At 41.5% G+C, this 26570-nt stretch overlaps 1 protein-coding gene across 1 annotated transcript in view; it reads right to left on the bottom strand.

Annotated features, from left to right (window-relative positions):
* DENND3 (DENN domain containing 3) overlaps positions 1 to 17775 on the bottom strand; it is a 35106-nt gene extending 17331 nt beyond the window's left edge. Inside the window, exons 1-10 of the mRNA XM_051802022.1 lie at positions 17588 to 17775; positions 12403 to 12667; positions 11735 to 11850; positions 11088 to 11227; positions 5637 to 5748; positions 4421 to 4540; positions 3446 to 3664; positions 3026 to 3147; positions 2385 to 2540; positions 147 to 243 (exon numbers count right to left, since the gene is read on the bottom strand). Coding sequence (XP_051657982.1) covers positions 147 to 243; positions 2385 to 2540; positions 3026 to 3147; positions 3446 to 3664; positions 4421 to 4540; positions 5637 to 5748; positions 11088 to 11227; positions 11735 to 11850; positions 12403 to 12667; positions 17588 to 17671 — 1431 coding nt within the window. The 5' untranslated portion in view covers positions 17672 to 17775. The remainder of the gene's footprint in view (positions 1 to 146; positions 244 to 2384; positions 2541 to 3025; positions 3148 to 3445; positions 3665 to 4420; positions 4541 to 5636; positions 5749 to 11087; positions 11228 to 11734; positions 11851 to 12402; positions 12668 to 17587) is intronic.
* Positions 17776 to 26570: the final 8795 nt, after the last annotated feature.

Here is a 26570-nt window from a genome sequence, read left to right as displayed (position 1 = left end):
TGTAGTAAATAAATTTGGTAAAGCATTCTGTGAAAGCTGGTGGTTCAACACCACTACACAGACCAGACTGTGACTATTCTATCAATATTTGGCATTAATCCTAAAATACAGATTTATTAATAACAGAACCACAACACTGGATTTACCTTTTTGTAAAATGGCTGGTCTCTGATTGCCCTTGTTTTCAGAAATTCTTCACTGTTAAACACTCTGTGTTCATAATTTAGATGGTCTTTTACCTCCCTGGAATAAAAAAAAAAAATAAATAGATAAATCTGCTTGGAGATTTGTAAGCAAGTTGTGCTTTTGCAGCAGCAGCCCACTGGTACTACTGGAAATATGCTGCAGTATCATAAGACAAAACAGAAATCTGCAGTATCAGAAGGCAAACTCAGCTTTAATGAACAAGTCTGAGTTACTGAATCATAGCAAAAGAATTCAAATTCTCATAAGAAGTCAGGCAGGCCACCTGCTGCCACTGCCATTTCAAATCACCAAATCCACTTAAGATTCTGTGGGATTTAGGAGACCATGAAGGAGACTCCATAAATCATGACTTAGGCTCCAATCCTGGAATTACTTTTACATACACAGTTCCTGAATCACAAACCACCCATTGGAGCACGAAGAGGACAAGTGTACCCATCACAGGTCATTTGAAAGATGTGACCTGACCTCACACTGTCCCATCACACTGCATCTGTAACAGGCACATGAAATACAGGGCTCTTCTTATTACATCTTATTAGCACTTTAACAGGCCACAGGGGCACAGGGAAAAAGATGGTTAATAAAAGCACATAGTTCCATGTAATTCCACATCATTTAGCACTGTTTGCTTTAAACATGGAACCTCCATGCACACAAAATCACTGCTGAAGACAGAGCAACTGGCAGCACAATTGCATCAGAGATTTACTTTCCTTCACTCCTGGACACTGGCAGAATTAGAAGACAGAAGAAACAAGGCTGAAAAAGAGAACAAAGAAAGAAAGTTTGAAGGAAAGGAGGAAGAAAGCAAGAGAAGAATCAACCCCTTTGTGACACATATTATCTCTTAAGAGAGCAAAGCATCTGTTTATTTTTTGCAGCCAAATGTTTAGTGTATTAAAGAGTTCAAGTTTGTTATGAGCAAAATGCATTTCTCCTCATCTTTGTCTGCAATTATTGTTGCCAAACACTAAAATCCACCAAATCTCCCAGCAGAAACACACCAGGTTGTAAATGCATTTCAGTTTCCACATCCAGCTGTCTGTAAAGTGTGTTCCATTCCCCACATCCAGCAGCTACTGTCCTTCCTGGAGGGCCCAGCCACTTGTAGGAGTACTTCCTAAGCTGATCCAATAACACACACCTGATATTTGCTCTCAGTCAATTAACCCAGCACCTTCTGACTGAGGGTGTCAGGGATAATCCATGTGAGCAGTTTGGTAGCTCATGCAAAGGGCAGCACCATCTCCAGCAAGAGGAGGCAAGGAATAGCTGGGGATGGTTACTTTGCCCAGCTCTTTGCAGAACTTTGTCCCTGTAATCAGATTCTTTAGGAATACCAGGCAGGCAGTTTCATTGTCATAGTTGAGTATGTTACTATCTATGCAAAAAGAAAGGAAGCATATGCAAACCAGCTACCTATTTTCTGCACCTTTTTGTAGGAATCACTCACCCACCCACCACACTTCCATTCTCTCCCCAGATATAAAGTAACAGCAGGATTTACAACCATTACTCAGACTGATAAGATAAGGCAGCTGTGGGTATCAACATATTAATTAGATTAAGAGCAAGGAAAATTAGCATATATAAAAAAAGAACAAAACCATCACATCACTGTTACAATGTCTGTCCCAAACACGGCCAATACCCAGCATCTCTTATCATGGAATCATGGAATATCCTGAGTTGGAAGGGACCCACAAGGATCAGGTCGAACACTTTGTCCTTGAGCTTAAACAGCTCCTCTCCCTCCTCATCCATTCTCTCATCCATTCTCAGCCATTTGCTCAATTAGCCAAAACACATCCAGGTGTTCTGATCTCCAGATCCTGCTTTCAGCTCTTCTACCCTGTCCTGGTTTGAATTCACGTTCCTCTAACAAGAGTGGCCAAGGCTGTGTCCTTGACTGACATCCCTACTGGGCCTTCAGCTTTTCCAAGGACTGCACTTCTCTGCCTGGAATCTTCACACAAAAGGCAAGTTCAACATTAGAATAGTTTTATCTAAGATATTCCAGCAATGTATACCTCCTTCTCATATTCCCTCACAAAACCAAAGAGCTTTGCAAAATATCTCTAAAATAAGACCAAATGAAAATATTTTGAGTAACAGGGGAAGGGTCTTAACCAGTACCATATGCTCTTAGAATAAAAAATAGTATATCCACTCACCTGAAGATATTAACAATTAACTGCAGGGTGGTTTGCTGAACCTCCATGTTGAGTTTCTGCTGCCAAGCCCTTCTGCGAGTTTGGAGCTCAACAAGGTCTGTGCTGGCTCGGAGGTGGCAGAGCTCCAGATCATAATGCAGCTGGAGACTTTCCACTCTGCACAGAGAAGAAAATTATCACCTTACATCCTAACCCCAACCACTGTTTTCATACCTTTTAAAAAAAAAAAAAGTCATTTAGGCCCCGTGCATCTCACAGCCAGAGAAGTGCAAGATTGATTTGCAAGTGCTGACAAGCTCCCAAGATCCCTGGAGCCCCATTAGTGCATGTAAATCACAGTGCACTCAGTCTCCTTTGTAAAGAAGAGTAAAGTTCAGAGAATAATCTGTATCAATAATAAAAAAAAGAAACAAAGCATTCCAGGTGTTGCAAAAAAAAAAAAATCTTGTGACAATTACTAATTGTAATATGCAATATGACTACTTGTATACTAATTAATTGAAATTTTCAATTTGCCCTTACAAAATACAGTGGGGTTTATATGAAGGAAACAATAATAAATAATGCAAAATAAAAACCTTAGAAAAAGCATCAGCAAAGATTTAGGCACTAAGATAAAAATATCTTCAAAATCTTGTCACCTTTTAATGAAAGTTTCCGCTGCTTGTGCTGGAACATCTGGAATCTCAAGTTCCTCTTCAGCCATTTTTGAATGGCTGATATCTCCATTATCTATATTAATTAGAATTAAATCTTCAGCTTCCTTTTAACAAAAGAAAATAGAATGACTGTAAACATACTTATATTGTAAAAAATATTTACTTCTCCTTTGCATACTCTTCAGACAGTTGATGATTTCATCAAGGAGTTAAACCAGAAAAGGATGGAAATTTCTTCCACAACTTGAAGATTGTATGGATAACTAAATAACTACTTCCAAGAAAAATAATGTCATTAAATTAATAGATTTTAATCTCAGCACATAAATGCTTAGTAACCTCATGTAAGGGGACAAATGCACTGCAAATGAACAGCAAGAGTGGTAACGGTCTAAAACTTACTGTGCTGACTTCGTCAAAATGATCAATATGACACCCCATAAGGAAAGATGTTGGAGCCATCACAAAATCCAGCATCTGACGAGAGAGAATGGGCACAAAAGTGTGCTGCCACTGCAGAGGGTGAAGGTACAGCATAAAGCATTCAGCAACGAGTGTCAGCAGAGCCCAGTCGGAAGAGAAGAAAACTATTCTCTGCTCGGTCAAAATACAGGTCATAATCTGAAAAACAAACCCAAAATGTTAAATGTTTAAAAAGGATTATCTGGAACATACTGGATATGCACAAATATTGCATCTGCTTCTGAAACTCAGCCTCACAAATTCTGATTTTTAAGAGCTACCTAAAGGCTGAGGAGGTTTTTCAGGAGAAGTGGCACCAAGAACAGTGATGACCTCAAACAACCTAATTTAACTCCACAGGTGGTCTTGGAGCAGGGAATTGGATCAGGAAGCCTACAAAGGATGCTCCAAGCCAAAATTATTGTAAGATTCTGTGAAGCACTGGAAAAAATTCTTTGTAAAAAGCTTTTTGTTATTTTCCTCTCTTTCTACATCATTTACACTTTATCTGTATGAGAGTGCCAACTGTTTTCAATCCTTCCTACAGGTCCCTTTCTCACACATGAAGAAAGTACACGAAATTACACATGAAATGCATGTAATGAGAACTCAAAATAAAACCTGTCAATCAGCTTGGGCATTTACATTTTAAAATATATTCTTAAGAAATTTAGCACCTGTTTCTAAACCACAGGGGAAAAGAGTGCAATATGCCTTAATCCAATCTGGTCTATAAATAACAAAACTTATTATTAAGAAGTATATTTTATTGTGCCGTATCTCAGAACTAAGACTATTATGAATTCCTGGGTTTATAAAGTTTTTTTGGTAAATAAACATCTTGATTTCTTCCTAAACCACAAGTTACCAGTACTGTCAATCTCTAAAATATTTTAAAGCATCAGTTGGTTTTACCTGCAGCACCTGCTCTGGCTTGAAACAAAGCAATGGAAGATGAAGATCCAAGTCAATAATTGGACTGTCCGGATCCTCTCGTGAAGGAATTATTATCTGAAGTGGTTTCATATTAAATACCTGTAATAACACATGGTTTCCATTTACTCCTTAAAGAAAATGTTCCCACAGCACATTTAATTTGGGATTTTAGTTCCAACTACAAAATGTTAACGTTAATTGAGAGCAAGAAGACAGGCATTTGCGTACCACGGAAAAGTGAAATAAAAAGAGGGAAATATTAAAAAACATAATAACTGGTTTGAAAGATTAATATGGACTTGTCTCCTCTCTTTCTCAAGGGGTGTTTGGCCAATAAACAAAATCTTTTAACAGAATTAAACTTGCTTTGTTGTAAAGCAAAACAAAATAACTGAATTTACATTTGTAGATACAACTGGGAATCCAAAACAGAAAACAAAAAAAGCATGAACAAAATAAGTGAGTTTAGGTGGCCACACTAAGGAAATAAAACAAGCCAAAAGGAATGAGCTCTCCCAGTGTTTCAAATTCTCCAGCTCAGATCTCTGGGGGTCAGATCCTGCATGTGCTGCATATTTCAGCACTTGGCAGCTGGTTTAGCCCATCACACAGGCAATTGTCCAACTATGCTATTTTTTCCTTCACTCCCAACCCCTCATCCCAGGGTCAGGGAAAGCAGCTAAGGGAGAAGGCCATGGCCAAAGCACTGCTTCCCCATTGCAGCAGAGAAAACAGTGTGTGCTGATATCACTGACTTCTGGCTTGACTTGCAAAGGGTCAGAAAGAAGAAAATACAGCCCTGAATACAAATGCTGATGGGAGTTTCCCCTCTCAGCAGCCAACCCAGGACACTTCATCCACCACACACTGTTCTGCTGTTCCCAGACCTACCCAGGCATCATCTCAGCCCACAAAGAGCTGGCATGAGCCAAATCCTCCCTAGAGGAATAATGCAAAGTAAAGAACATGAGTGGTATGCCAGTGCTCAAGCCTGACCCTGGCCACACTGTTGTTTTCTGACCTAATAATGCACAGCTTGATTTTTAAAGCACAGGTATTAACATCAGTTTCACATCAACAGATACAATCTCTGACCTGACACTCAAGAATGTTGCCCAGTTTATAGAAAACAGCACCTTGGTATTTTATAAGACATAATGTTGAAGTGATTATGAAATTCAGGGTGAGTAGTTACCAAGTGGAGTGGTCCTGGTGGCGGGCTGGGAATTAAAAACAGCTTTGCTGCAAATTCTTTTATGTGCTCCTCAACATCTAAATCCTTGAAAGGTCGTAGATGCACCAGTAAGCTGTAATTAAATTATAAGAAATTACTTATCAATAGTAACATGCAAACACAAAAAAGCCTTTTTGCTGATAATCTAGAAAAAAAATACTAGGAGCAATGAAGCTATTATTCCAACTAATTAGTTTCTAATTTATTAGATACTTGAGCAGCTCCATTTAATTTTAATGATGCTGCTGTGTCAGAAGCAGTTTTTTGGTTTTTTTTTTTTACTTCCATGCACAAAATACTGCTGCATCATATCCAGTCCAGAGGACTCAGCACAGTGGGTCCCAGGATGGCCAAAGAAAACCACATGTGAGATGAGAGGGTGAGATGCAGCTAAAGGAAGTGTCTTACAGAGGTTGCTTGAGGAACCAAACACCCACAGCTGCAACACAGTGCCTTGGTGTTTCTTCATTCCCAAGTATCAGACACCAGCTCTGGGATGGAAAACAGCACCAGAGGAAAAGAGGTTGTGGATATGGGCTTGACTGCAGAGGAATGTGAAGCAAGAGCCACACTTAGCTGCAGGCCTAGGCCTGGATGAACCCTGCTCTTTGCTGTCATTCCTGCTCACACAAAGAACAAGAACATTTGTGCAAACCTGCCAAATGTTTCTGTTTCAGAACTGTATTACCCTAACAAAGGTCAGTTTTATATTATCAAGGTTTATATTATGCACCAAATCAATTCAGGAGCATCTAAACATACACACTATTAAGACTGCAAACTTAAGTCCAACAGCATTTCTGAAATGTAACAACTAACAAGTAGGATATTTGTAGTCAGAGAGGGCGTTTCATTCAATAAAAATTTCAGGGATATGTTAGCAGCAAAAAACCCAAATCTTTACAAAATGAGAAACCTAGGCCTGCAAACCTATACATACAGAAACTAGGAACTGAATATGGTTATCTTCTCCCTTGAGGTTTTACTTCAGTTTGCAGGTTTACTGGTTTCCTGCAGAATACTTGCTCTTCAGGAAGAAAGTGGTCTAGAAAGTAACGGAATAGGTAAAAAAATACATGTGAACCCAGGACACCATATCAGTGTATAGCATTTGGATTCCAGAAGAAAGATATTCTGTCATATATTACTGCACTTCTAAATGAGATATTTAAATTCACTATATTCCTATTTGGAAAAAGCCCTGGGCTAAGTACTAAGCTGTTATATATATCCTCAAAAAGCCCATCAGCTATTCACGGGTGCAGAGGGAGCAGAGAAGTGGAATTTAAGCATTATCAAAGAAAAACAGACACTAGATTCATCAATTTAAACAAATACTCTGTCACACTTGGTAATGCCTTAGGTGTGACCTAACAGAATAGGTAGACCTGTTTTGGCTTTTTTCTTTTGAGACAAAAATCTGGTCTCAAGAGATCCAGTAAATGTCACAACAGAATTAATGTGACTGAAAAAGCAGCAGATGCACAGAGAGGGCAGTCAGAGCTCCCTAATCAGGACACGGGGCCCATTAATGCAACTTAACAGCAGCTGACAGGCCTGCACTGCAAACTTCTGCTGAAATAATGAAGTCATCTCTGAAACACTCAAGTGGAGAGCTAAGGAGTTTATGAACCTTTCATTACTGCTATTAACTGTCCACAGACAGGTGTTTCAGGAAGCAAGAACAGCTCAGAATAGGCCCCCTCTGCTGCCTCAATGCTGGGAGCTATTTGCACACTCCCACCTTTTCTGAAGGCAAGGACTAATACACAGGTTGGAAGATTTACTGTTTGAATGGAGCCTATTCATCCATCCAAGACAGGAGTTCATCCAGGAGATTACTGCCAGGAATATTTCACTTCTCATGCAGTGTAACAAATTCAGGTAAAACCACCTGTGCAAAGTGCCTAAACCTCTCAAGTTAAAACTGAACATTTCAAATAATGTAGAATAATCCAACAGCCACTGGGTTGTGAAATGGTCTATGTGCACATCTGCTTGCTTTGGAGACAGGCAGACACACTCCATTCAAATTGTTCTGGATTTGGAAGCACTGTGTGCTAGTAAAATGGGAATTAGTTATAAAATAATTGGCACTGAATACAAAGACCTTTGTTACTATGATGATAGTTTGCAAGATCCCCTTCTAATTCAAAGCACCTACATGGATTTACAGTTTGATGTTGCCTGTGCATTTCAGTTTTTAATCTCAGTCTGATCTCAGTTTTCAGCTGTGATTTCTACCACACTTTGCCACTTGAAAAAGTTTAGGAACCTGGATTTTATCTGGGAATAATTATGACAATAGAATAACACTGATGACTGTTCTGACTGAAAACAAGTACCATCCCCTCTACAAGCAATTCTGTGCACTCAGGTCCTGAAGAAAATAATCTATGAACAGCAGAGTTCTGAAGGAAAAGGAAACCTTTTGCTGCAAAAAAAAAGTCCTGAATGGAAGCAGAACCCCTTTAATTGCTACTTCAACATCAGGTCTTCAGGAGCAACAGCATTCTTCCACTAGTTCTCACAAGGAAAGGGCTACACACTAGGTAGTTGAGGTTCACCAGCAAGTGTTTTCAAATCCCCTGACTTAGGAATGGGTAATCAGTGGAAGCATCCTGCAAAACTCCACTGCAGCATTCCAAGGATTCCAGTGTGCTCTTGGAGGTGTTATTATTTGTTTAGTACAGGAGGCACTGCTACTTGAGGACACTCAGTCAATGAAAACACTTATTAGATTTTTAACCCACTGGCCACCTGATTACAGCTAAGGAATCCCAAATTACACACAGTAACTCCCTTTCTGCTTTACAGAGACAAAACGTCGATGCTTTGTCATGTTACAAGAAGCCGAAACATTTCCAGCTGTACAGGGCACTACACTCAAAATACATCCTAGAGTCTTTGCTATAATTGCTTATACTGCATTCAGAACATCCACACATCCCAGGCGCTGTTTCATAACACATGGAAGAACCTCAGTAGCACAACCAAAATAAGGAAAACTGGTACCTCTTCACCCCTTCCTTTCCCTCTGCCCAAGTGCACAGTGAAATATAAAAAAAAAAAAAAAAAAAAAAAAACAACAAAACAAACACTAAAACCAGAAGGGCAGACACTCTGAAACTGTCCACTAAGTAGTATCAAGAAAAATGAGATTTAGAAAAAATTCCAGAAGAAAATTTAATGGAAACTTCATCAGTTGAGTTTCCAGTAGAGTGGGAAATAGCAACACCAAATGAGCTTTGTCACTCACTCACTCCCTTTCCTCCCAGTCACACACACATCTGACAGATGCAGAAGCAAAAGAGCTGTGCAACTACGTGACAAATTCCCCTGTTAAGAGACCAGGACAACACACAGGACTCACACAGAAGGTTACTGTCCTGTTGAACTCCCCTATAATTATTCACCTATTTACAGATCACTTAAAGCTGAGATGGCAGGGTACTGACCAGTGTGAGCTCCCCTCAGAGTCCAGCACAGATTCAGTTAAAAGGGAAAAGCACAGACTCAGTTAAAAGGGAAAAGCCATCCATGGTAGTAACCCTGGACATTAATGCCTTAGATAGGTGCCAAACCTTACTATATGTGACCAAGGCAGAGGTGTTTAATTATAATGTTTAAAATACCCACCCAGAGGCAGGAGCTTGCCCCTCCAGAGGGTTAACTCCACCTGCTTCTTGTCTGCTCTGAACAGATACGAGGCCTAGAAACATTTTTATAACTTCTGGAATTTTCCATGCTTCTCCTGAATATTTTCCCACTTCTCCTTTAGTGGCCTCTTAAAAAACCCATTTGCCAATCAACTGCTTCTCCCAGCTCAGAGATGTCTCACTTCAGAGAGGAAATTGCTCATTTATGACCATACTACAAAAACCACTGATGAGCACTGGAACTGTAAAGCTGAATCCATACTATTTCCTACCCAGTGGAAAGCTGGTGTGAGGTGAGCCCTGACACAGCTGAGCCCACAGAATAAAAGCAGGTACACAGCTGAAAGAGCTCCACATGCAGAGCAGCATTTACTTGAGAACTGAGACTATAAAAAGGTAATGAATGAGTTCCTGCAATACCAAGGGCTGATGTAATGGACTTAAATATAAAGACCGGAAAAAGTGATCTGGGTGGGAAAAGAGAAAGGAAAACAAATATTTCCTTTTTATGTCACTGAACATATCAATGTTCCATCGTGTTGGAGTCCTTTGTCCACATCAAACCCCTGTACTAATGCTTTGAAAATGACAGAGCAGAGGTCCAAGCCCTTAAGGACTGCCAGAGTGACTCATTCCCGATCTCACAGCTTTTCCAGAGGCAACATCCCAACTGCCCAAGAGAAAGGCACTGCTTTGTTCCTCAGGGCTCTCTGCACCAGGGAAAGCTAGTCAACGCTCCAACAGATCCAAGCCCACAGCACAGGGAAGAAGCAGTGTGTGGAGGGGGGAAAGGAGTGCTCAGGTCTCATCCTGGAGTGGAGCCAGGTTAGGGCCTAGTGATGCACCTCAGCCAGTAGCCAGGGAGCACATCCTTGCTCATCTCCTCTGGATACGATCACTGGCACAACAAATGGGAATATATAAGCTCCAACCTAAAACCCAACATCTCTCAACTTATGTATAAGAACAAATTCCAACTCAGCATATTCTGTGAAAAAGAGAACACCTGGCTTCAAATTTGACTCTAGAAAGCTTGACTGGAATTTAGTGAAGAAAACCTCTCCAAGTTAAGACACCCAGTAATACTGAATGCACACAGACAAGATCCCTGGTGTCAGGAGGTTTTAATCCATAATAGATGCACATAGATCTTAACAATTTAACAATAAAGTAACCTCAAAGTAAGTGAAGTTACTAAATAACAAGATAGACCCATGTTCACTCACCTTCCAAATCATCTACACTGCAGAGTATTTGAATGTTTCTACCAGTGTATCCCAAGAATTTCTCTCCAAGTAACCACTGTACTTCCTCAACTGACTTAGGTTATTTCTTTAAAGTGTCATTAACTGTTTACTAATACAGATATTCATGTTCTTATGACATTTATTTGGTGCATTATAAAGAGCTTTTTGTGCACTGAAAGTGATTTTCACAAGTGTGTGAAAATTACAGTTAATCCTCTTCCAAAAAACAGTATCTGTGAGAAATCTGTTCCCTGCACATTAGTATTTTCTAGACTTAGCAAAAACCTCAAAGAACATGGAGACAACATTCAAAATTTTCACTTTCTGTCTGGACAATATTCACACAGAATTTCTTCTTTTCCTCTCCCACACATCCCACACTACCTTAACATAAAATTAACCACTGCTCTAGCATTACACAGCTCTCCTGACCACATCATGCAAATTCATGCATTAAAACCTGCCCAGTCATTTCCAGCAGAAACACACAGGACAGCAAATCTTACCTAGAGAGACAATCCTTGAGGGCATTAAAATATGGATATCTGGATATAACACAAACAGCAAATGGCACAAAACAGACAGGCACCTTCCCAGTCTGCGCTGATTCCCGGTGGGCCTGCCTGTTCCAGGAGATCCAGCCATCCTGCAAGGAAACTACACCTTAATGGGTTCATGTCAATCATTAATTTATGTCTGATATTTTCTTGAGAACCTTAGAGGTAGGATACCCAATTCCCTCTAAATTTCAAAGGGATTTGGATGTCTGTCTCCCTTAAGATCTTCAGAAAAACGTCAGCCTACAAGACTGAAACATAAGTATTAAAAAGAATTTCAGCACAAAATGTATTTAGAAAGAACACAGGGTACAGTCTTCACCAAAAAAACACCCAAGGGATAAAGTCTGCTCCTAAATATCCAAATCTCCTAAATGAAATCCGTAACAAGGTTTTCCTAATGCAGTGTGTTCCAAAATAATTCAATCCACAATGGCAATGTAAAGTATGATTTGCCCTGTAGTCCTTCTAACATAAAAACATATCTGTTAACCAATTTCATAAATTAAAGCTGACATTATTCTCCAAGTGTTTTGCTTTGTTTTATTTTGTATCTTTTCATATGTTCTAACAAAAGCAGGAGTTAAATAACATACTTGCATGGGCTGGTAGTGCTGTGCAACAACACCGTATGTTCTGTTACCACAGACGTCAGTGAAGACCAGGAAATGAATGTGGTCCTCTTTTGATTCAGAAGTTACATAAAGTCCTCCTGAAATGAAAGCAGAAACCTTTTTTTAATTGCATAGTTAACTGCAGCTGCGTGAAAAGCAATTAATGACAAATACTGCACATGGCCACTTCATTTCAAGAGAAATATCTCATTTTTAAGGGATTAAAATGCACATATACAGTCCATTTGATCTAAGGGTTGTTACAGAGGCTGCAAGCTGCACACTACTGAACAAGCAACAATAGAATTATTCTCCATTTTCAGTGGCAAAATACAATAAATGGGCTTTTTCCCCTTTTTTTCTTTCCTTTCAAGATGCTAATAAGGTCTGTAATAGTGACATGCATACTAAAATTTCTGCAATTAAACCTGGAGGGAACATTCACTATTTCAGGTATACCTAAATACCAAATGAAAAGTGAGGGAGTTCTCAGCCATTTGGGGGGCAAAAAAATAGTCTTTAAAGTGTGTGCATGTGTGCACTTCACTCAAAGCAAGATTTCCCAATGAGGGCTAAAAAAATACAACTGGCTGTGCTATGGGTAAAACAAATCTATACATTAAAACAGCTCTCAGTGAGCCCTCATGTACCTGGGAAGCACAGCTGTGGCAGAGCAACAAGATCAATGTCCTTGGGAACTGTAACATCTTCTGTGTCAGGTGCTTTCTGCTCCCCGTTGACGCTCTTGACGTTTTCCATCTTGGGTCTCTCCTTCTTCTTTCGGAAGGACCTGCGTTTACTTTTATTCAAGTTATTGCCACCATGGAGCACCTGAACGTCATCTCTGCTGATAAATGGAGGCACAAACACAGAGAGGACTTCTGGATCAAGGCTTCTGGGTTTTCTTTGAGTGCCCTATTGAAAAAAAAAACAAACAAACAACAACTAAATTGACGCTTGTCCTGATAGGTTTTTTTAAAATGACTTTTAACCCTGTTTTCTCTCTACTCCTAAAACTGTGGGTTTAGAATACACTTTTTCTTCTTCCTAAATAATCAATTTTTCCTTCTAATTTTTTGCTTTACATATGTTAATGCAAGGGAAATACTCTGTGAATTTTCAGGAGGCAAGGAATCATTTTCATCATTCAAAATGGACCATAACAACATTATGGTTTGGGCAAAAGAAACTAACAAATATGAAATACGGTATTTCCTCCTTTGCAGTGTTGGGATATACTTAAGCTATACTTAAAATAAACACTGGCAGTAAGAGAAAACAGGCAGCAAATAAATGAAAACAGAGAAAAACAGCAGAACTTCCCAGATAAGTCATTGTTCAACTTTAGGAAAAGCTACATTTTCACTCAGAATAACCTACAGGAAAAAAAAGGGAAAAAAAAACCACACAGGATTTCACAAGACAACTTTTAACTTTATAAGGCAATTAAAGAAAGTGCAATTAAAAATCACAATCACTGTAACAATAAACACAATTTTAAGACACTGTAAAACATGAAGCCATAAAAACCTCTCCATATACTGAAGACTGAGTGGAAGAGGCATCCCAAGAGCATGTACGAAATTACAGCATTTTTACAACTGGCCAGAAAGCCCCCCCAGCCTTGCAATGAAAAACCTGTGGAGGAAGCAACTAGAGATTTCCTTGTGCTTGAGAGCACTTTTTGTATTCTTGACCATATAGTAGAGACAAGTAGCTGCCTTTTCAATTACTTCACTGCAATTGTAATTCTTCCTGCAAGGTCAAAACAACAAATAAAAGCTTTGTTTAGCCAACGGATATTTGGAAACAGGAAAGGCGAGTCCCACTGTGGCTAAAAAGCTGTTTCATTTTCGGCTTTTTGCTAACAGCTCCAAAATCAGAGGAGATGAAGCCTATGTGCTTGCTTTTGCCTTCAGACATGATGCAAGATGCTCCTTGAGAACCACTGCTGGCCTCATTCATCATTTCCCTAATTTTTAAAATAGCTACAACATACGAAGCTCTATTGCTTCACTGAAGCCAATCTTCCACTGTCCAAGTCTCAGCTCATAGATCTTAACAGATGAGTCCCCCAATAGCTTTTTTCACATTTGAGCAGCATAGGAAAAATACTTCATGATGCATTAGTTATTGTATCTTAAGCTCCATAAACTCCACCGTATTTATAATAGGATACTCGAAAGAAACTACTTCACTAAAAAAAAGGAGTGAAAAAATACTCTTTAATGAACACATAGAGTGTGAATTAGAAATAAATTGGAGTGAATAAGATAAAAGTTCAGATAATATCCACTGGGATATTCAGAAGTTAGCAATGACCTTAAAAAGCCCGTCACAAATTGGGGTACCGAGATCCACATCCTCCCATGCTAAAAACTTGAGGTGTCATTTTCCTTAGTTGGTCTGGAAACACAGATAATCCAACATGATCACTCTCAAACTAACACGCAGCTAAATATTTCAGGAGGAAATTCAGAATTAAGGCTCACCCCCGAGGCTGTTATGCAAGAAAAGCACAGACCCACTCAAACAGGAGCAATCTCAGCTTGGCAGATTTGCCCCGCCGAGGTTTTCACACAGAGCTGCTTTGACAGGGCAATCCCTGACTGACACTGAAGGCATCTTTGTGCTCCAAAGTGCTGGATGACAGCCAGCAACTTAATGGCCTTAGCGTAACAGCTCCTGAAATGGCAGGTCCTTGATGTCTTGAACTACAACAGAGGCATTAAACACCATTTTTTTCTCACAGAACAGCACTGTCAGCACAGTCTCTGACCCAGTGACTCAGTCACCAGCATTCAAGTCAGCTCATATTAATGTCTCGGCCAAAGTCACATTTCCTTACTCCTTCACTTCAGGGATAGTGAATGGGCAGTAACAGTAACACTTGTTTTTGCTATTCTTTGTCTCTGCTTCTACTGTTACTTCTTCATTTTGAAATGTTTCTCTTCTGTTGCTCTCTACCATCAAATCTCCTTGCATCACACCCCCCATAAACACTAATGCCTTCTCTTTCCCGCGAGTCTGCACAATCCCACAAGTCAAGGATTTTATTCCATCGCCATTTACTGGCTCTGTTCCTATAACAGTGGTGCCATAAAGGACATGGACATGAGACAGACTTTTACAGTGACTGCAGTATTTAGACACAAACAAGAAGGAGTGTGTTGAAATCACAGATCAGAGCATGACCTCAGCTTTTTGGTGTTTCCTTGATCTCATTCTCCTCTTCCCATGACTGAAGAAGTTGATTTCACTTTGAATGTCATGAAAGAACCAGCTTCTTTAAGGAATAATTGGGTAGGGAAAAGTCTGAAGACTTATAAAAATTAGGTTAGACTTGACAATTAGGTTGTAGTGACAGAAAAAGAGGAAATGGCTTTAAACTGACAGAGGGCAGGTTTAGATTAGATATTAGGAAGAAATTCTTCCCTGAGAGGGTGGTGAGGGGCCCTGGAATAGGTTGCCCTGAGAAGTTGTGGATGCCCCAATCCCAGAAGTGTTCAGGGCCACCTCAGATGGGGCTTTGAGCAACCTGGTCTAGTGGAAGGTGGAAGTGGAAAGGGTTGGAACAAGCTGATCCTTAAGGTCACTTCCAATCCAAACCACTCTAGGATGACCTCTGGAGATTCTAGTGCAACTCTTTGCTCAAAGCAATGATAATGTTGAAGTCAGATCAGGTTGCTTTGGGTCTCATACAGTGAAGTTTCAGAAGTCTCTCAGGAAGGAGATTACTCCCCTCTCATGCCCCAGCCCTCACGTAGCTCAATTTATGTTGGTGTCACTCCTGTTTGTCAGCAGTTCTCTAATATCTAAGCTAAACCTGCCCTCTGCCAGTTTGAAACCATCCCCCCTCGTCAAAAGTCCCTCTCCAGCTTTCTTGTAGCCTCTCCATGTACTGAAAGGCTGTAATGAAGTCACCACAGAACCTTCTCCAGGTTAAACAGTCTCAATTCCCTCAGTCGTCCTCACAGGAGAGGTGCTCCACCCCTCTAATCATCTTCATGACCCTCCTTTACTTTAGAGACAAGCTCTGTACCACTCACTGTGGTGGGTAGATACAGAACCCAACAGTGGAGCTGACAGGAAGATCTGAGACAAGTCACAGACAGCTTGCACATGATACTTGCCAAATCAAAACCGAGCTTTAGAGCTGCAGATAACTTAAGGGAAAGAAGCTTCACATTGTCTATTTTCATTCTTACAAAATACACACCTTCAACATTAAAAAATAAACCTCCAGCTGAAAACAGATGCCTTTGATGGCTTCAAATTGAAATGTCAGGGTGACAGTCTTCTTGGCAATAAGGACAATTGATGGATGACAGCCCAGAAAATTCTGTTTCATGAGCTTCAGTGCAAAACTGTACTTTTTTTCCTGGAATCCCCATTGACAACAGGCCAGTCATAGAAGGCTTTTCTTACTTTGGAAGTGAGTTCTATAATATTCTCATTGACTTTATCACTCCGTGTTGCAATAAAGTTAAGAATGCACAAACATGCTTTCAAGACCAAGATTTGAAGCACGATCAAGATTTTTACCTACTGTAAATATCATCAGAGATCCACTACTCTCCACTGAAATGTTCTCATTTTCTGTCAATAAGGTCTCTTCTTTCTGCATTCACTAAAATTAGACATAAAACATGTTCCACCCTTTCCTCGTGTAGATAGTGTTGCAGAAGGAAAAGGAAGTGGAGTAAATCTATAAGCTTGCCCTAAGACAGTGATTGAAATCCCTGCAGTGCAACAGCTTGTAGGGACCTTACTGTAGTTAATGTTGATAAGAACAGGGACTACTTTCTTTTCTGACACCTTTTTGTATCTTGAGCAAAGAAACAATTCAAAACCTGTTGTGTGATCAGAATATCAGAATGCCTTTACTTTCTGTAGCCAGTTTCTTATTTGTTGTTCCACAGGGGTTTTTTTGAGAGCAACGAGATCAAACTGAGCAAACTGGAACGAATAAGAAATTCCCCTTCTTCTGGGTTCACTTCTCAGGCAGATAACGAAACACCACATGCACCCCCGATTTCACAAGTCTGGTGGTGACATTTAGGAACTGTATTCCCATGCTGAATGTACACATGAATGAGACCCTGGAATGCGAACCTCTGCTCGGCTGTTATCGCTTAAGGGGCTGACATCAGCAAAAGTCGCCTCCTGAGCGGGCGAGCAAGCAACGAGCCCAACAAAGACCTCTTTATCTAATGCTATTAGAGCGCGCAATCAAATTCAAGTTCAAGCAATAAGAGCCGAGATCCCTGGGAGCTGTTTTGGCTTTTCCGCACGTGCTGGCACCGCGGCAGTTCCCACAGCCATTCCCGAAGCTTTTCCCACAGCGGGGCGGCTCGTGGGTACGGGAACCAACGCCCTCTGCCCATCTGAACCCAGCAGAATCGGGAGGAGGGCTTTCGCTGTGAACTCGCACGTGAATAATTATATAGTTATAAACCGCACATTCAAAGCGGAAACCAACCCATCGGCTCCCGCCGCATCCGAGCGGCGCCGGTTGTGCCAAACTCAGAGCACTGAGCTCACGGCTGTTTAGAACTCGTGTTTTCCTCAGGATCTCCAGCGGAAGACGGGACGTGGATTATCATCCAGTCGAGGACACGCGTTTTGCTGTCCCTGCTTGTATGAAGCTACAGTGAGTTCTCCATCTACACTCGGACCTTTGGAAAAGTGAGATCACCTCACACCGCTACCAAACTCCCCCTGCCCTGCTGACGTCCGCCTGTCAAAACAAGTTTTTGCTGAGGTATCTCAGCCCCATCCGCGGACAGACGCTGCCCCACAGACGCTGCCCTGCACACCCGAACCCCCCCTCACCTGGAGCAGCGCCCGCACCCGCTCCCGGGGCGCACCGACCAGCAGGCAGACCTCCAGCAGGCCCGAGGGCAGCAAGTCCTCCATGGCACGGCGGGCACAGGGCAGCTCCTTCCCCCGAGACAGCGGCGGCGCCGACTCCGTCCGCCCGTCCCTCAGGACGGCCGCCCCGTCCCGCCCTCAGCGGCGCCCGGGCCGTGCCGCGGGCGGGACGGACGGAGAGCCCGCCCTTCCCAGCTCGTCACGGAGATGCGAACGCTAATTGGCCATCTCTCCCGTCGCTCTAAGGAGCTCCGGCCAATAAGAACAGGAGTACGTGTGAAGGGGCGGGCAGGAGCGGGGCTTTGGGAGAAACTGAGGGATGAGAGTTGAGGGCCTCGGGCGCTCCATGCGGGGGGCTGGGAGAGGACGGGCTGAGGAGCGGGGACTGAGAGTTCGAGCTAGGGGGTTGAGAATTGAGGGCTGAGGGACTCAGGGTTGAGGATCTGAAGTCTGAGGGGCTCGGTGCTGGGGGATGAGGAGTTTGGGCTGAGGGGTTAATGGCTGGAGGCTGAGAGCTGAGGACTGAGGGGCTCAGAGTTGAGGGGCTGAGGCACTGAGGGGATAAGGTGCTGAGGGATCAGGAGCTGCGAGATGAGGAGCTGATAGCTGAGGGGTTCAGGGCTGAGGGGCCGGGGTCCAAGGAGTGAGGGTTGAGGGCTGAGGGGCTGAAGGGCTCAGCTGAGGGTTGGGGGCTGAGGTCTGAGAGTTGAGGGCTGGGGAGATGAGGGGTTCAGGACTGAAGGGATGAGGGTCTGAAGGGCTCAGGGTTGAGGGATGAGGGGCTGAAGGTTAAGCCGAGGGCTGGGGGCTGAGGGGCTCAGGGATGAGGGGATGGGGGTTGGGAGGCTGAAGGCTGAGGGTGCAGGGCTGAGGCACTGTCGGCCCTGTTAAAGACCGTAGTGATGTAGTTCATGATTTACAGTCATGTGATTTACTGGTTGGCATGACCAAGAACTATAAGATTTGCTAGTTTTAAGCAACAAGTTGAAGACCAAAGTTGGAATGAGAGGAGCCTGCAGTTGCTGCCCCATCCCTGAAAGTGTTCAAGGCCGGGTTGGATGGGTCTCTGAGCAACCTGGCCTAGTGCAAAGGATCCCTGTACGTGGCAGGAGATTAGAACTGGACGATCTTGAAGGTCCCTTCCAACCCAGACCATTCCGTGATTCTTTCTGCACCGCGTTTCACTGCCCCACTGGGACAGCCCCAGGGAAAGAAGTTTCCTGACCCAAGGGCAAGTTAATTTTTTTCCATGGGCTGTTTTCCCAGAGGGGATGTTGGCCCCAAGGAGCTGAGGTGCCTCAGGGCTGCCGGTCGCCCTGTCAGACATGGGTGAAGTCACGGTCTGGCACTTGCATAAGTGTAGCAAACTCCTGTTTGCTCCAGGTGACTCAGCAGGACTGTGTCACTTCAGCAGGACTGTGTCACTTCAGCAGGACTGTGTCACTTCAGCAGGACTGTGTCACTGCCACTACGTGAGAGTCTTCTATTTATGTTACCATGGGTCACAGTTTCAGTGGGCTGTAGGCACAGAGCTGATGCTTTCCCCTCCAGAGCAATGGGGCTGCCTGCACAGCAGAGATGCAGCACAGGGAACTCCACGATTTCTTTTTGAGCTGTTTAATCTAAACACACTGTGAGTCACTCTGTATGTATTGGCTCTCTGCAGACCTTCACTGAGAGAATGTGTTTCCTCTGGGACCAGTACCTGAAACTAGAGAGTGGTTTCTCTGAAACTGAAGGTACAAGACGTAGTTTCATCACAGTCACAGATATGGTTTTTTGTGGACTAGTGTTCACGTATTTTAAATGCAAAAAAATCCCAGTATTAATGGTTCCAGGCTTTCTCGAGTTTCTTCTCAGGCCAGGGGTCAGAATAGACTTCCTCAAAAAAGCACAAAGCAGGTGGGGATTTTACTATCTGAATTCTTGTGGTGTTAAAGCTCAGGATTATGTGGCCTCTGGTGTTCTCAAATTTAGAGGAAGACACACATGCAGAATGTAGGAAACTCTTTATATAGCAGTAACTAAAAGAAGGAAATTCTTGAAAACCTGGAAGTTCAGAGATCACTTCTTCAAAGTGATAGAAGAACATAGGCTCAAAGATTTATGTTCATGAACGTTGAGGTCATAAGGGATTGTTAAAATGATCTTGTTTGGCCTGTGTAGCCCAGCTCCCAGAATCAGAGTGATTCCTGTGTTAACTCTGTAACTTCTGGCTGAGGCCATGCAATTGGAATTGTTAACATTCACTGTTAAAAGTTGGGCATCTCATTTTTAGTTTCAAGTTTTTAGCTCAGCTCTTTGTCACTGGATCACGTTACTTTGGCTGCTGCTTGAACAGACTCTTTACTACGAAAAGATTTCTCCCTGCAGAGTTCAAGATTATCAATGTCTATTTCTAAAAGATTATACAACTCATATGTTTAAAATTCCTTTCCTAATCACTTGTGTGCATCCTTTCTCAGAATTTTCCAATATTATTTTTGAATTATGAATGCCAAAGCCAAGCCTTATTATTGCTGAATATACAGTGGTAAATCACATTGCTGTTTCAGACTGATATCCCCACCTAATTAAAACAGAGACAGACAGATACATGAATCATTCAGAAAGGGTGTAGTGTTTAATTAGTTATCCACTGCAACCCTGTATGGTTTTCTTAGGGTTATTACTTCCAACATGACAGTCCTACATCTTACATTGCTTGACCTATGACTGTGACTGAGCATTTGACCATATTAAAAGAAAATAACAAATGAACAGAGGCCATTAAGCAGTTCAGGTCACCCTGTAGTTAATTAATCTGTATCATGATTATTTTCTGATTTCTCTGCTATATGCAATGATAAATACTGGATTATTCTTGTTCATAATTAATGTAGCCCTCAAAGCAAGGATGAAGTTATTATCAAAACAGAACTACAAGATGAAAGGTACTAATGTGAATCTGATAAAATCTTAAGAACCCTGGAAGTGGGGAACTTGTTATATGGGGGTCACTATAAGAGATGAAATAATTCACAGTGAGAAGAATCCCTCTGTGCTACGAAAAGACTCATGAGGCTGAGTAATTTTTTCCTAGGAAAAATTGTCATCTGAGGAAGAAATGCCAGCTTTTAATGTGTGTTTTCTTTTTTGTAAGGTCACAAATACAGTAAATGTTTGTTTGTTCACTATCTGAAGTGGTACTGGGCTGCTTAAAGATCTATGCAGAAAAAAACTGCTGTTCTTGATATGTCCTCAACATGGGAAAGGCTTTATCAGACCTGCGGGGCTGTATCTGAATAATTAAAGATTCCCCTGACATAGAAATCTCATTTACCTTCCAAATGCAGTGTTCCTGTTTTAGCCAGACCGCCTCTGTTAAGGGGAGAAAATAATTTCACAAGTGGTGTTTCTTTGATGTGATAAAATAGCTCTGAGTGACTCTTTGAGTCGCAGATGCCTCCACTGTGAACACCCCAGTCCTGAGGGATGTGGGCCAACTGAAGAGTCGGGCCCCTGAATTTTAGGAGAGCAAACTTTTAGTTTTTTAAGGAATGAGTGAATGGGACCCCCTGGAAAACTGCATTCAAGGAGCTGGAAAGATCTGGCAACTCTTTAAGGACATTATTCTTAGAGTGCAGGAGCGATTCATTCCCATGTGTAGGAAATGAAGCAAGGACAGGACGAGACTGGCAGGGGTCAGTCAGGACATCCTGGTCCACCTAAACTGTAAGAAGGAAATGGAACAAGCAGTGGAACAAGGGACATATATCCTGGGAAGAATATAGGGACGCTGCCTGGATGTGTAGGGATGGGATCAGGAAAGCTGAATTTGTCAAAGACTGTGAAGAATAGTAAGGGCTTCTACAGGTATGTTGGCCAAAACAGGAAGATTAAAGAAAGATTCCACACACCCACACACACAGAGAGAAATAAGACAGGACAGCTGGAGAAAAACATGAAGAAGGCTGATTTTCACTCCTGCTTGTTCACCCTTCCAAACAGAGCTGAGAACTAAACACAGGCCAACTCAGGGCTTGTATATGAACTCTCACAGAGTTTCACCATGATGGGTGTCAGGACTGCAGGAATTTTCCTTTTGAAGCTGGATATAGACATCACTTGTGTTCTGCAGGTTTATTGATGCTGCTGCTCAGTTACATACTGTGTCTTTGGCTTATGATTAAGGCTGTGGCACAGCAGTATTTGCAGGTGAGAACTGAAACTCAGAGCACTGCTTCCTTCCACTACCTGGCTCACAGAACTGTACATTGCCCACAGAGGTGGTGGATGCCCCATCCCTGGAAACATTAAGTTCAGGTTGGACGGGGCTCTGAGCAACCTGATCTGGTTGAAGATGTCCCTGCTCGTTGCAGGGTGACCTTTAAAGGTCACTTCCAACCCAAACTATTCTATGATTCTGATTTCTGTGTCTGTGCTAAGCAAGATTGCATAGAGAAGTCTTTATTCTGTCTGGTAAGAATGGTGTGCTCCAGCCAAAGAGAAGACAGGACATACAGCGTGAACTGTGTTGCTCTAACACGTATCAGACAATTCTTTGCTGTTTGGAAGTCAATGAAAAAGCACCACAACTCAGGATTTTAAACCCCTTGTCTCTAAGCCCAGTTCTTGTCATCAAGGTCATTCACAGGGAGGAGGATTTATTTTGAACAAAACTCAGGGAGTCAGTTTGACATATTCTCTCCAACTTCAGTGTTTCTCATTTCATATTCCGTCTTCCAGAATAATGAAGCAGGAGGGTTCTGTGAATCTGCAGAGAAAGATCTTTGCTGACAGACATAACATTTCTTTCATTCAGGACACTTCACCTTCTAAAATTATACTGATATTAGCAACCAAGCAACCACTGACTATGCAAATCAAATAACGATTTTCAAATTAGGGCCCTGCACAGACTTAAAATTCCTCTCTCAGTGTGTCTCAGGAATTTATTCCCACTCTTAATAATGCTACAAAAACCTACTACGAGAATTCTTTATTGTTGTGGGTATCATCCAACTGAATGCTATGACTTTGGCCCCAAAATTATTCCATGAAAGGTCACCAGGTTGAGCATAAACATGTCAGAGGGGAAGGATGACAGTTCAGGGAGATCTGTGTCTATTAACAGTTTCATTTGCATCTTCTTTCTTTTTCACTTGGCTTGTCTGGTTTGTGCTGACACTATTTAAGGTATTACAGGATACAAATTTTCTGCAACATTAACTGTCATTTATCATGCATCTCTTTAAAAATACACAGATTAAACGCCAGCATTTAAGGTGTCAGCATATGGAATTTGTGTTCTCCTTGAACACGAAGCTTGAACCTCCTTTGTGCGGGAGGTTGGACGAGAGATCTCCCGAGATCCTTTCCAACCTGGATGATTCTGTCACTCTCAGGGTCTCTGTGTACAAACACAGCAAGAGGGTTAAAAATTTGTATGTGAAGGGAACAAAATGTTAGAATTACAGCCAACAAAGTAGGGGCAATCCCCAGCCAGTTGTACAGTCAATGACCTTTCAATTGAACACAGTTTTTCTGTGATGGGATAACTGAGTCCCAAGGAAATAGCTTTGGGTGTCAAAGCAACACTTATTCCTCATCATCTCTGTATTTCTGATAAGAAGGCTGGCTGTAGTTTTATTTTCCAGAGAAAAAAATAGTATGTTGAAAATCCTAGGAGGAAAAAAAAGAGAGATTAGCTTTATCACAGCCCCTGCATCTAGAGAAATGTAGCAACACTGAGCTGTCAGGTCTTGGCAAAGAACCAGACTAATGTGAGTGCTCTGAATATTAGAAACACTTTGCATTGTAGAAGCTGTGAGATATTCCTGAGGCTACAGAAGAGCTTATTCCTGCATCTCATCACTCTAGGGGCAGTTTTAGCAGTGTTTTATTTATGTGGGATGCATAACATGCCCCTCAAATCTGGCTGGCTTAACATGACATTTATTATACTTCCAATTCTTTACCATCTGGCACAATCTCAGGCAGTCAAAGAGATTTTGCAGCTGCTTTTTATAGCAGCATTAAGATTTCATAACATTTGTTCTTTTACAGCGTTGCTGTAAAAGAAATGCAGATTCAGAATTCCTGAAGTGGTGGGACAAGAGAGAGGAGAGGGCAGTTATTGCACAAAGATGGACAGTCAGATGCAGAAAATAAAATTTCAGATAGAACAGGTTTTGTGTAATAGCTTCTTGTAAACATCACTGTAAGAAACCTTAAAATACATCAGCACAGATATTATCATCCATAACTATGAACTGCTTTTTTTTTTTCTTAATTTAATAAAGTATGCTTGGTTTTCTCCCTGGAATCTGAACAATCTCTTAGGATGCTCCACTGTATTCAGAAAAGATCTATCAGAAGTTCATAGCTCGATAAAAGCACAGTATAGTAAACTTCATTCCTCATTTTAGCTTAGTGAAACACTAATAAAAAGACAAAAACTTTCCTTCTTGATCTTTTTGTAGCTGCCCCTATATCACTCTCTTTATGAAAAACAGCGTATGTGAAAAAAAAAAAAAAGCTTTTTTATATAAGAAACAATCTTCTCTAAGCTTGGGATCTGTTTATATATGAAAAGGTTGTTCATTTTCAAATATTCACATTACAAGGCTGTTGAAGAAGATTAATCCAGGCCTGGATCCAGCCAGAATACCACATAAAATAACCACCTTCCAAATGACCTCTGTTTATCTCCAGAATAAAAAATGCATAAAGAAGAACCACAAAAAAGCAGCATAGAGAGAGTATCCTTTGGAGCAGCCTGATGTAGAGAATCCATGGGCATTACCCAGTAGAGCTGTGGATAACATGAGACCGTCCTGACCTGTCAGCATTCCATGCTGGTGCTCCTCATTCCCTAGCAGGCAGTGTTACATTGTGCAGCAAAACCTCATGAAAACCATTTGTAAGCACAGAAGACACAGAACAACCCCCCATCCTTGTATCCAAGTTGGGATCCAACTGTCATCCACCTGAAAAGGGTTTGCAAAGAGGAGCAACACAAACTCTTCTCAGAGCACACAGTGAGAGCACAAGAGGCAACACTTGAAAGTTGCAACAAGGGATGTTCTGATTGATTACAAGGAAAAAGATTTTCACCCTGAGAGTGACTAAGCACTTGAGCAGGTTCTCCAAGGAGCCAATGTGATCTCCTTTGGAGGTTTTTAAAAAACTTGGCTGGATGAGGAGCAGGGCAACCGGATTTAACTTTGAAGTTGTTGCTGCTTTGAGCAAAGACTCGGACTAGAGACCTCCAAAGATCCCTTCTAAACAACACTTGCCTGTGATTCTATAATTAATTAAGCCCATATTGCTTTATTTGCATCCAAGAGCCCTTAGAGATTTAGCAGTGCAGCAGACAGAGAACAAAGTTCAACCATTTGCATGGCTAAACATATCGTTTACTTTTAGGTGTACTGCTATTGCACTATAAAAGGAGTGTATTTAAATATTGCCTGGCATCTCAAATACAGTAATTAGGCACGTGTTGCTGTGTCATGTATGACTGAAACTGGACAGAAAATAACCTCATAAATCATTAACTCCTATTTAATCATGGCCAGCTTCTGCTGTGAGGGCAGGCCAAGGAGGATCCTGTACAGCTGATTATATAGAGAAAAGGGCACTTATACAAACACCACCCAACACTCTGTGCTTGTTTTCCATATTGCACTTCTCCTAATGTTAAAAAAATTACCAAATTTTGAGTTGGAAAACTTAATTTTGACAGCGTGCCCCCACTGTTTTGCTTTCTATGGTTCTTATTTATTCCTCCATAATGGCTGTTTCAGTTTTCTGGAGGGCATCCAGTTAGTTGAAGAGCAAAGAGAATATCTCACCTACAAGGTGAATTATTCATCAAAGATATTTTAAGAAATAATTTTTAGAGCAATTTAGGCTTTCTTTTCTGGCACAGCTGAATCTAATGTTGTCTTTCCTTATTTCAATTATTGTTCTTTGGTGTTCGGAGAATTTTTCAGGATTGATTCATCTCAAATCTTCAAGTAGGAGAAACCCACCAAAATATAACATTTCAGCTTGGGGAAGTAACATAACCTGACATAAACGGAAATGACTGGGAATTATAAAAGTGGGTTCATATTCTACAAAGATTAACCTTATGTCTGATTTTCAAGTGCCAGAAAGAGCAAACCATTTATAACATCTGGCCTTCCTAGTGCAAGATGATCCTTCTGAAGGGTGGCTCTAAGTTTTCTGTGTTTGCAGAGCTCACACACCACCAGGAGTCCAGTTTGGTCAGCTGCCAAGTACTGTTATAATGTTACAGGAGTGCTCATGGTGACTGTGAAAAAAAAAAAGAGTTCTTTTATCAGGAGTTGTTGCGAAGGAAAAGGCAATTATTGGAGTGTAAAAGGAGTTTGTCATGTGATTTGGGAAAGCTTCCTATTAAGAGAAGCAGTGACTCAGAAAACACTGCTCATAGCTTCCATAGTATTGTCTGTAATAAATCAACGGTTCACCTACTGAGGGTAAAGGATGAAATATAAAATACAGAGAGAATTTTCAGAGTTTGTATTCAGTACATTTGTATGAAAAACTAAAAATAGACGTAGCCTAAGCTCGAGCTAGAAACAAATTTATTAGTACTTCCACAGAGAATAGTAGTTACTTTTAAGTCTTGGCTAAAACAGAGAGATTCTTTTGAGTTCTCCCGTTATGCAGACTGAAGGCTTAAACAACAACGTTTTCTTATTAGTTCTGTTCTTAGCTATATTTTTTTAATCGGCAACTTCACTTGCTGCATCTTTTCTAAAACTAAGCCTTCAGCTCCTCATTTTTTTTTCCTCAGGATCAAGCCCACGCAACTCATTATCGCACTGCAACCTGAGACTGGGAATGCCCGAGGGCGGGAGGCGTTTCTCCCAGTGGGGAGCAGTTACCCTGCAGAGCAAGGCACCGATCCAAGGCTGCGGAAGCAGCACAA

The sequence above is a fragment of the Manacus candei genome, unplaced genomic scaffold, assembly GCF_025592945.1.
Source record: "Manacus candei isolate 608988 ecotype Guabito, Panama unplaced genomic scaffold, ASM2559294v1 h1tg000054l, whole genome shotgun sequence".
Classification (NCBI taxonomy): Eukaryota; Metazoa; Chordata; class Aves; order Passeriformes; family Pipridae; genus Manacus; species Manacus candei.
This window is presented reverse-complemented; position numbering and strand designations above follow the sequence as displayed.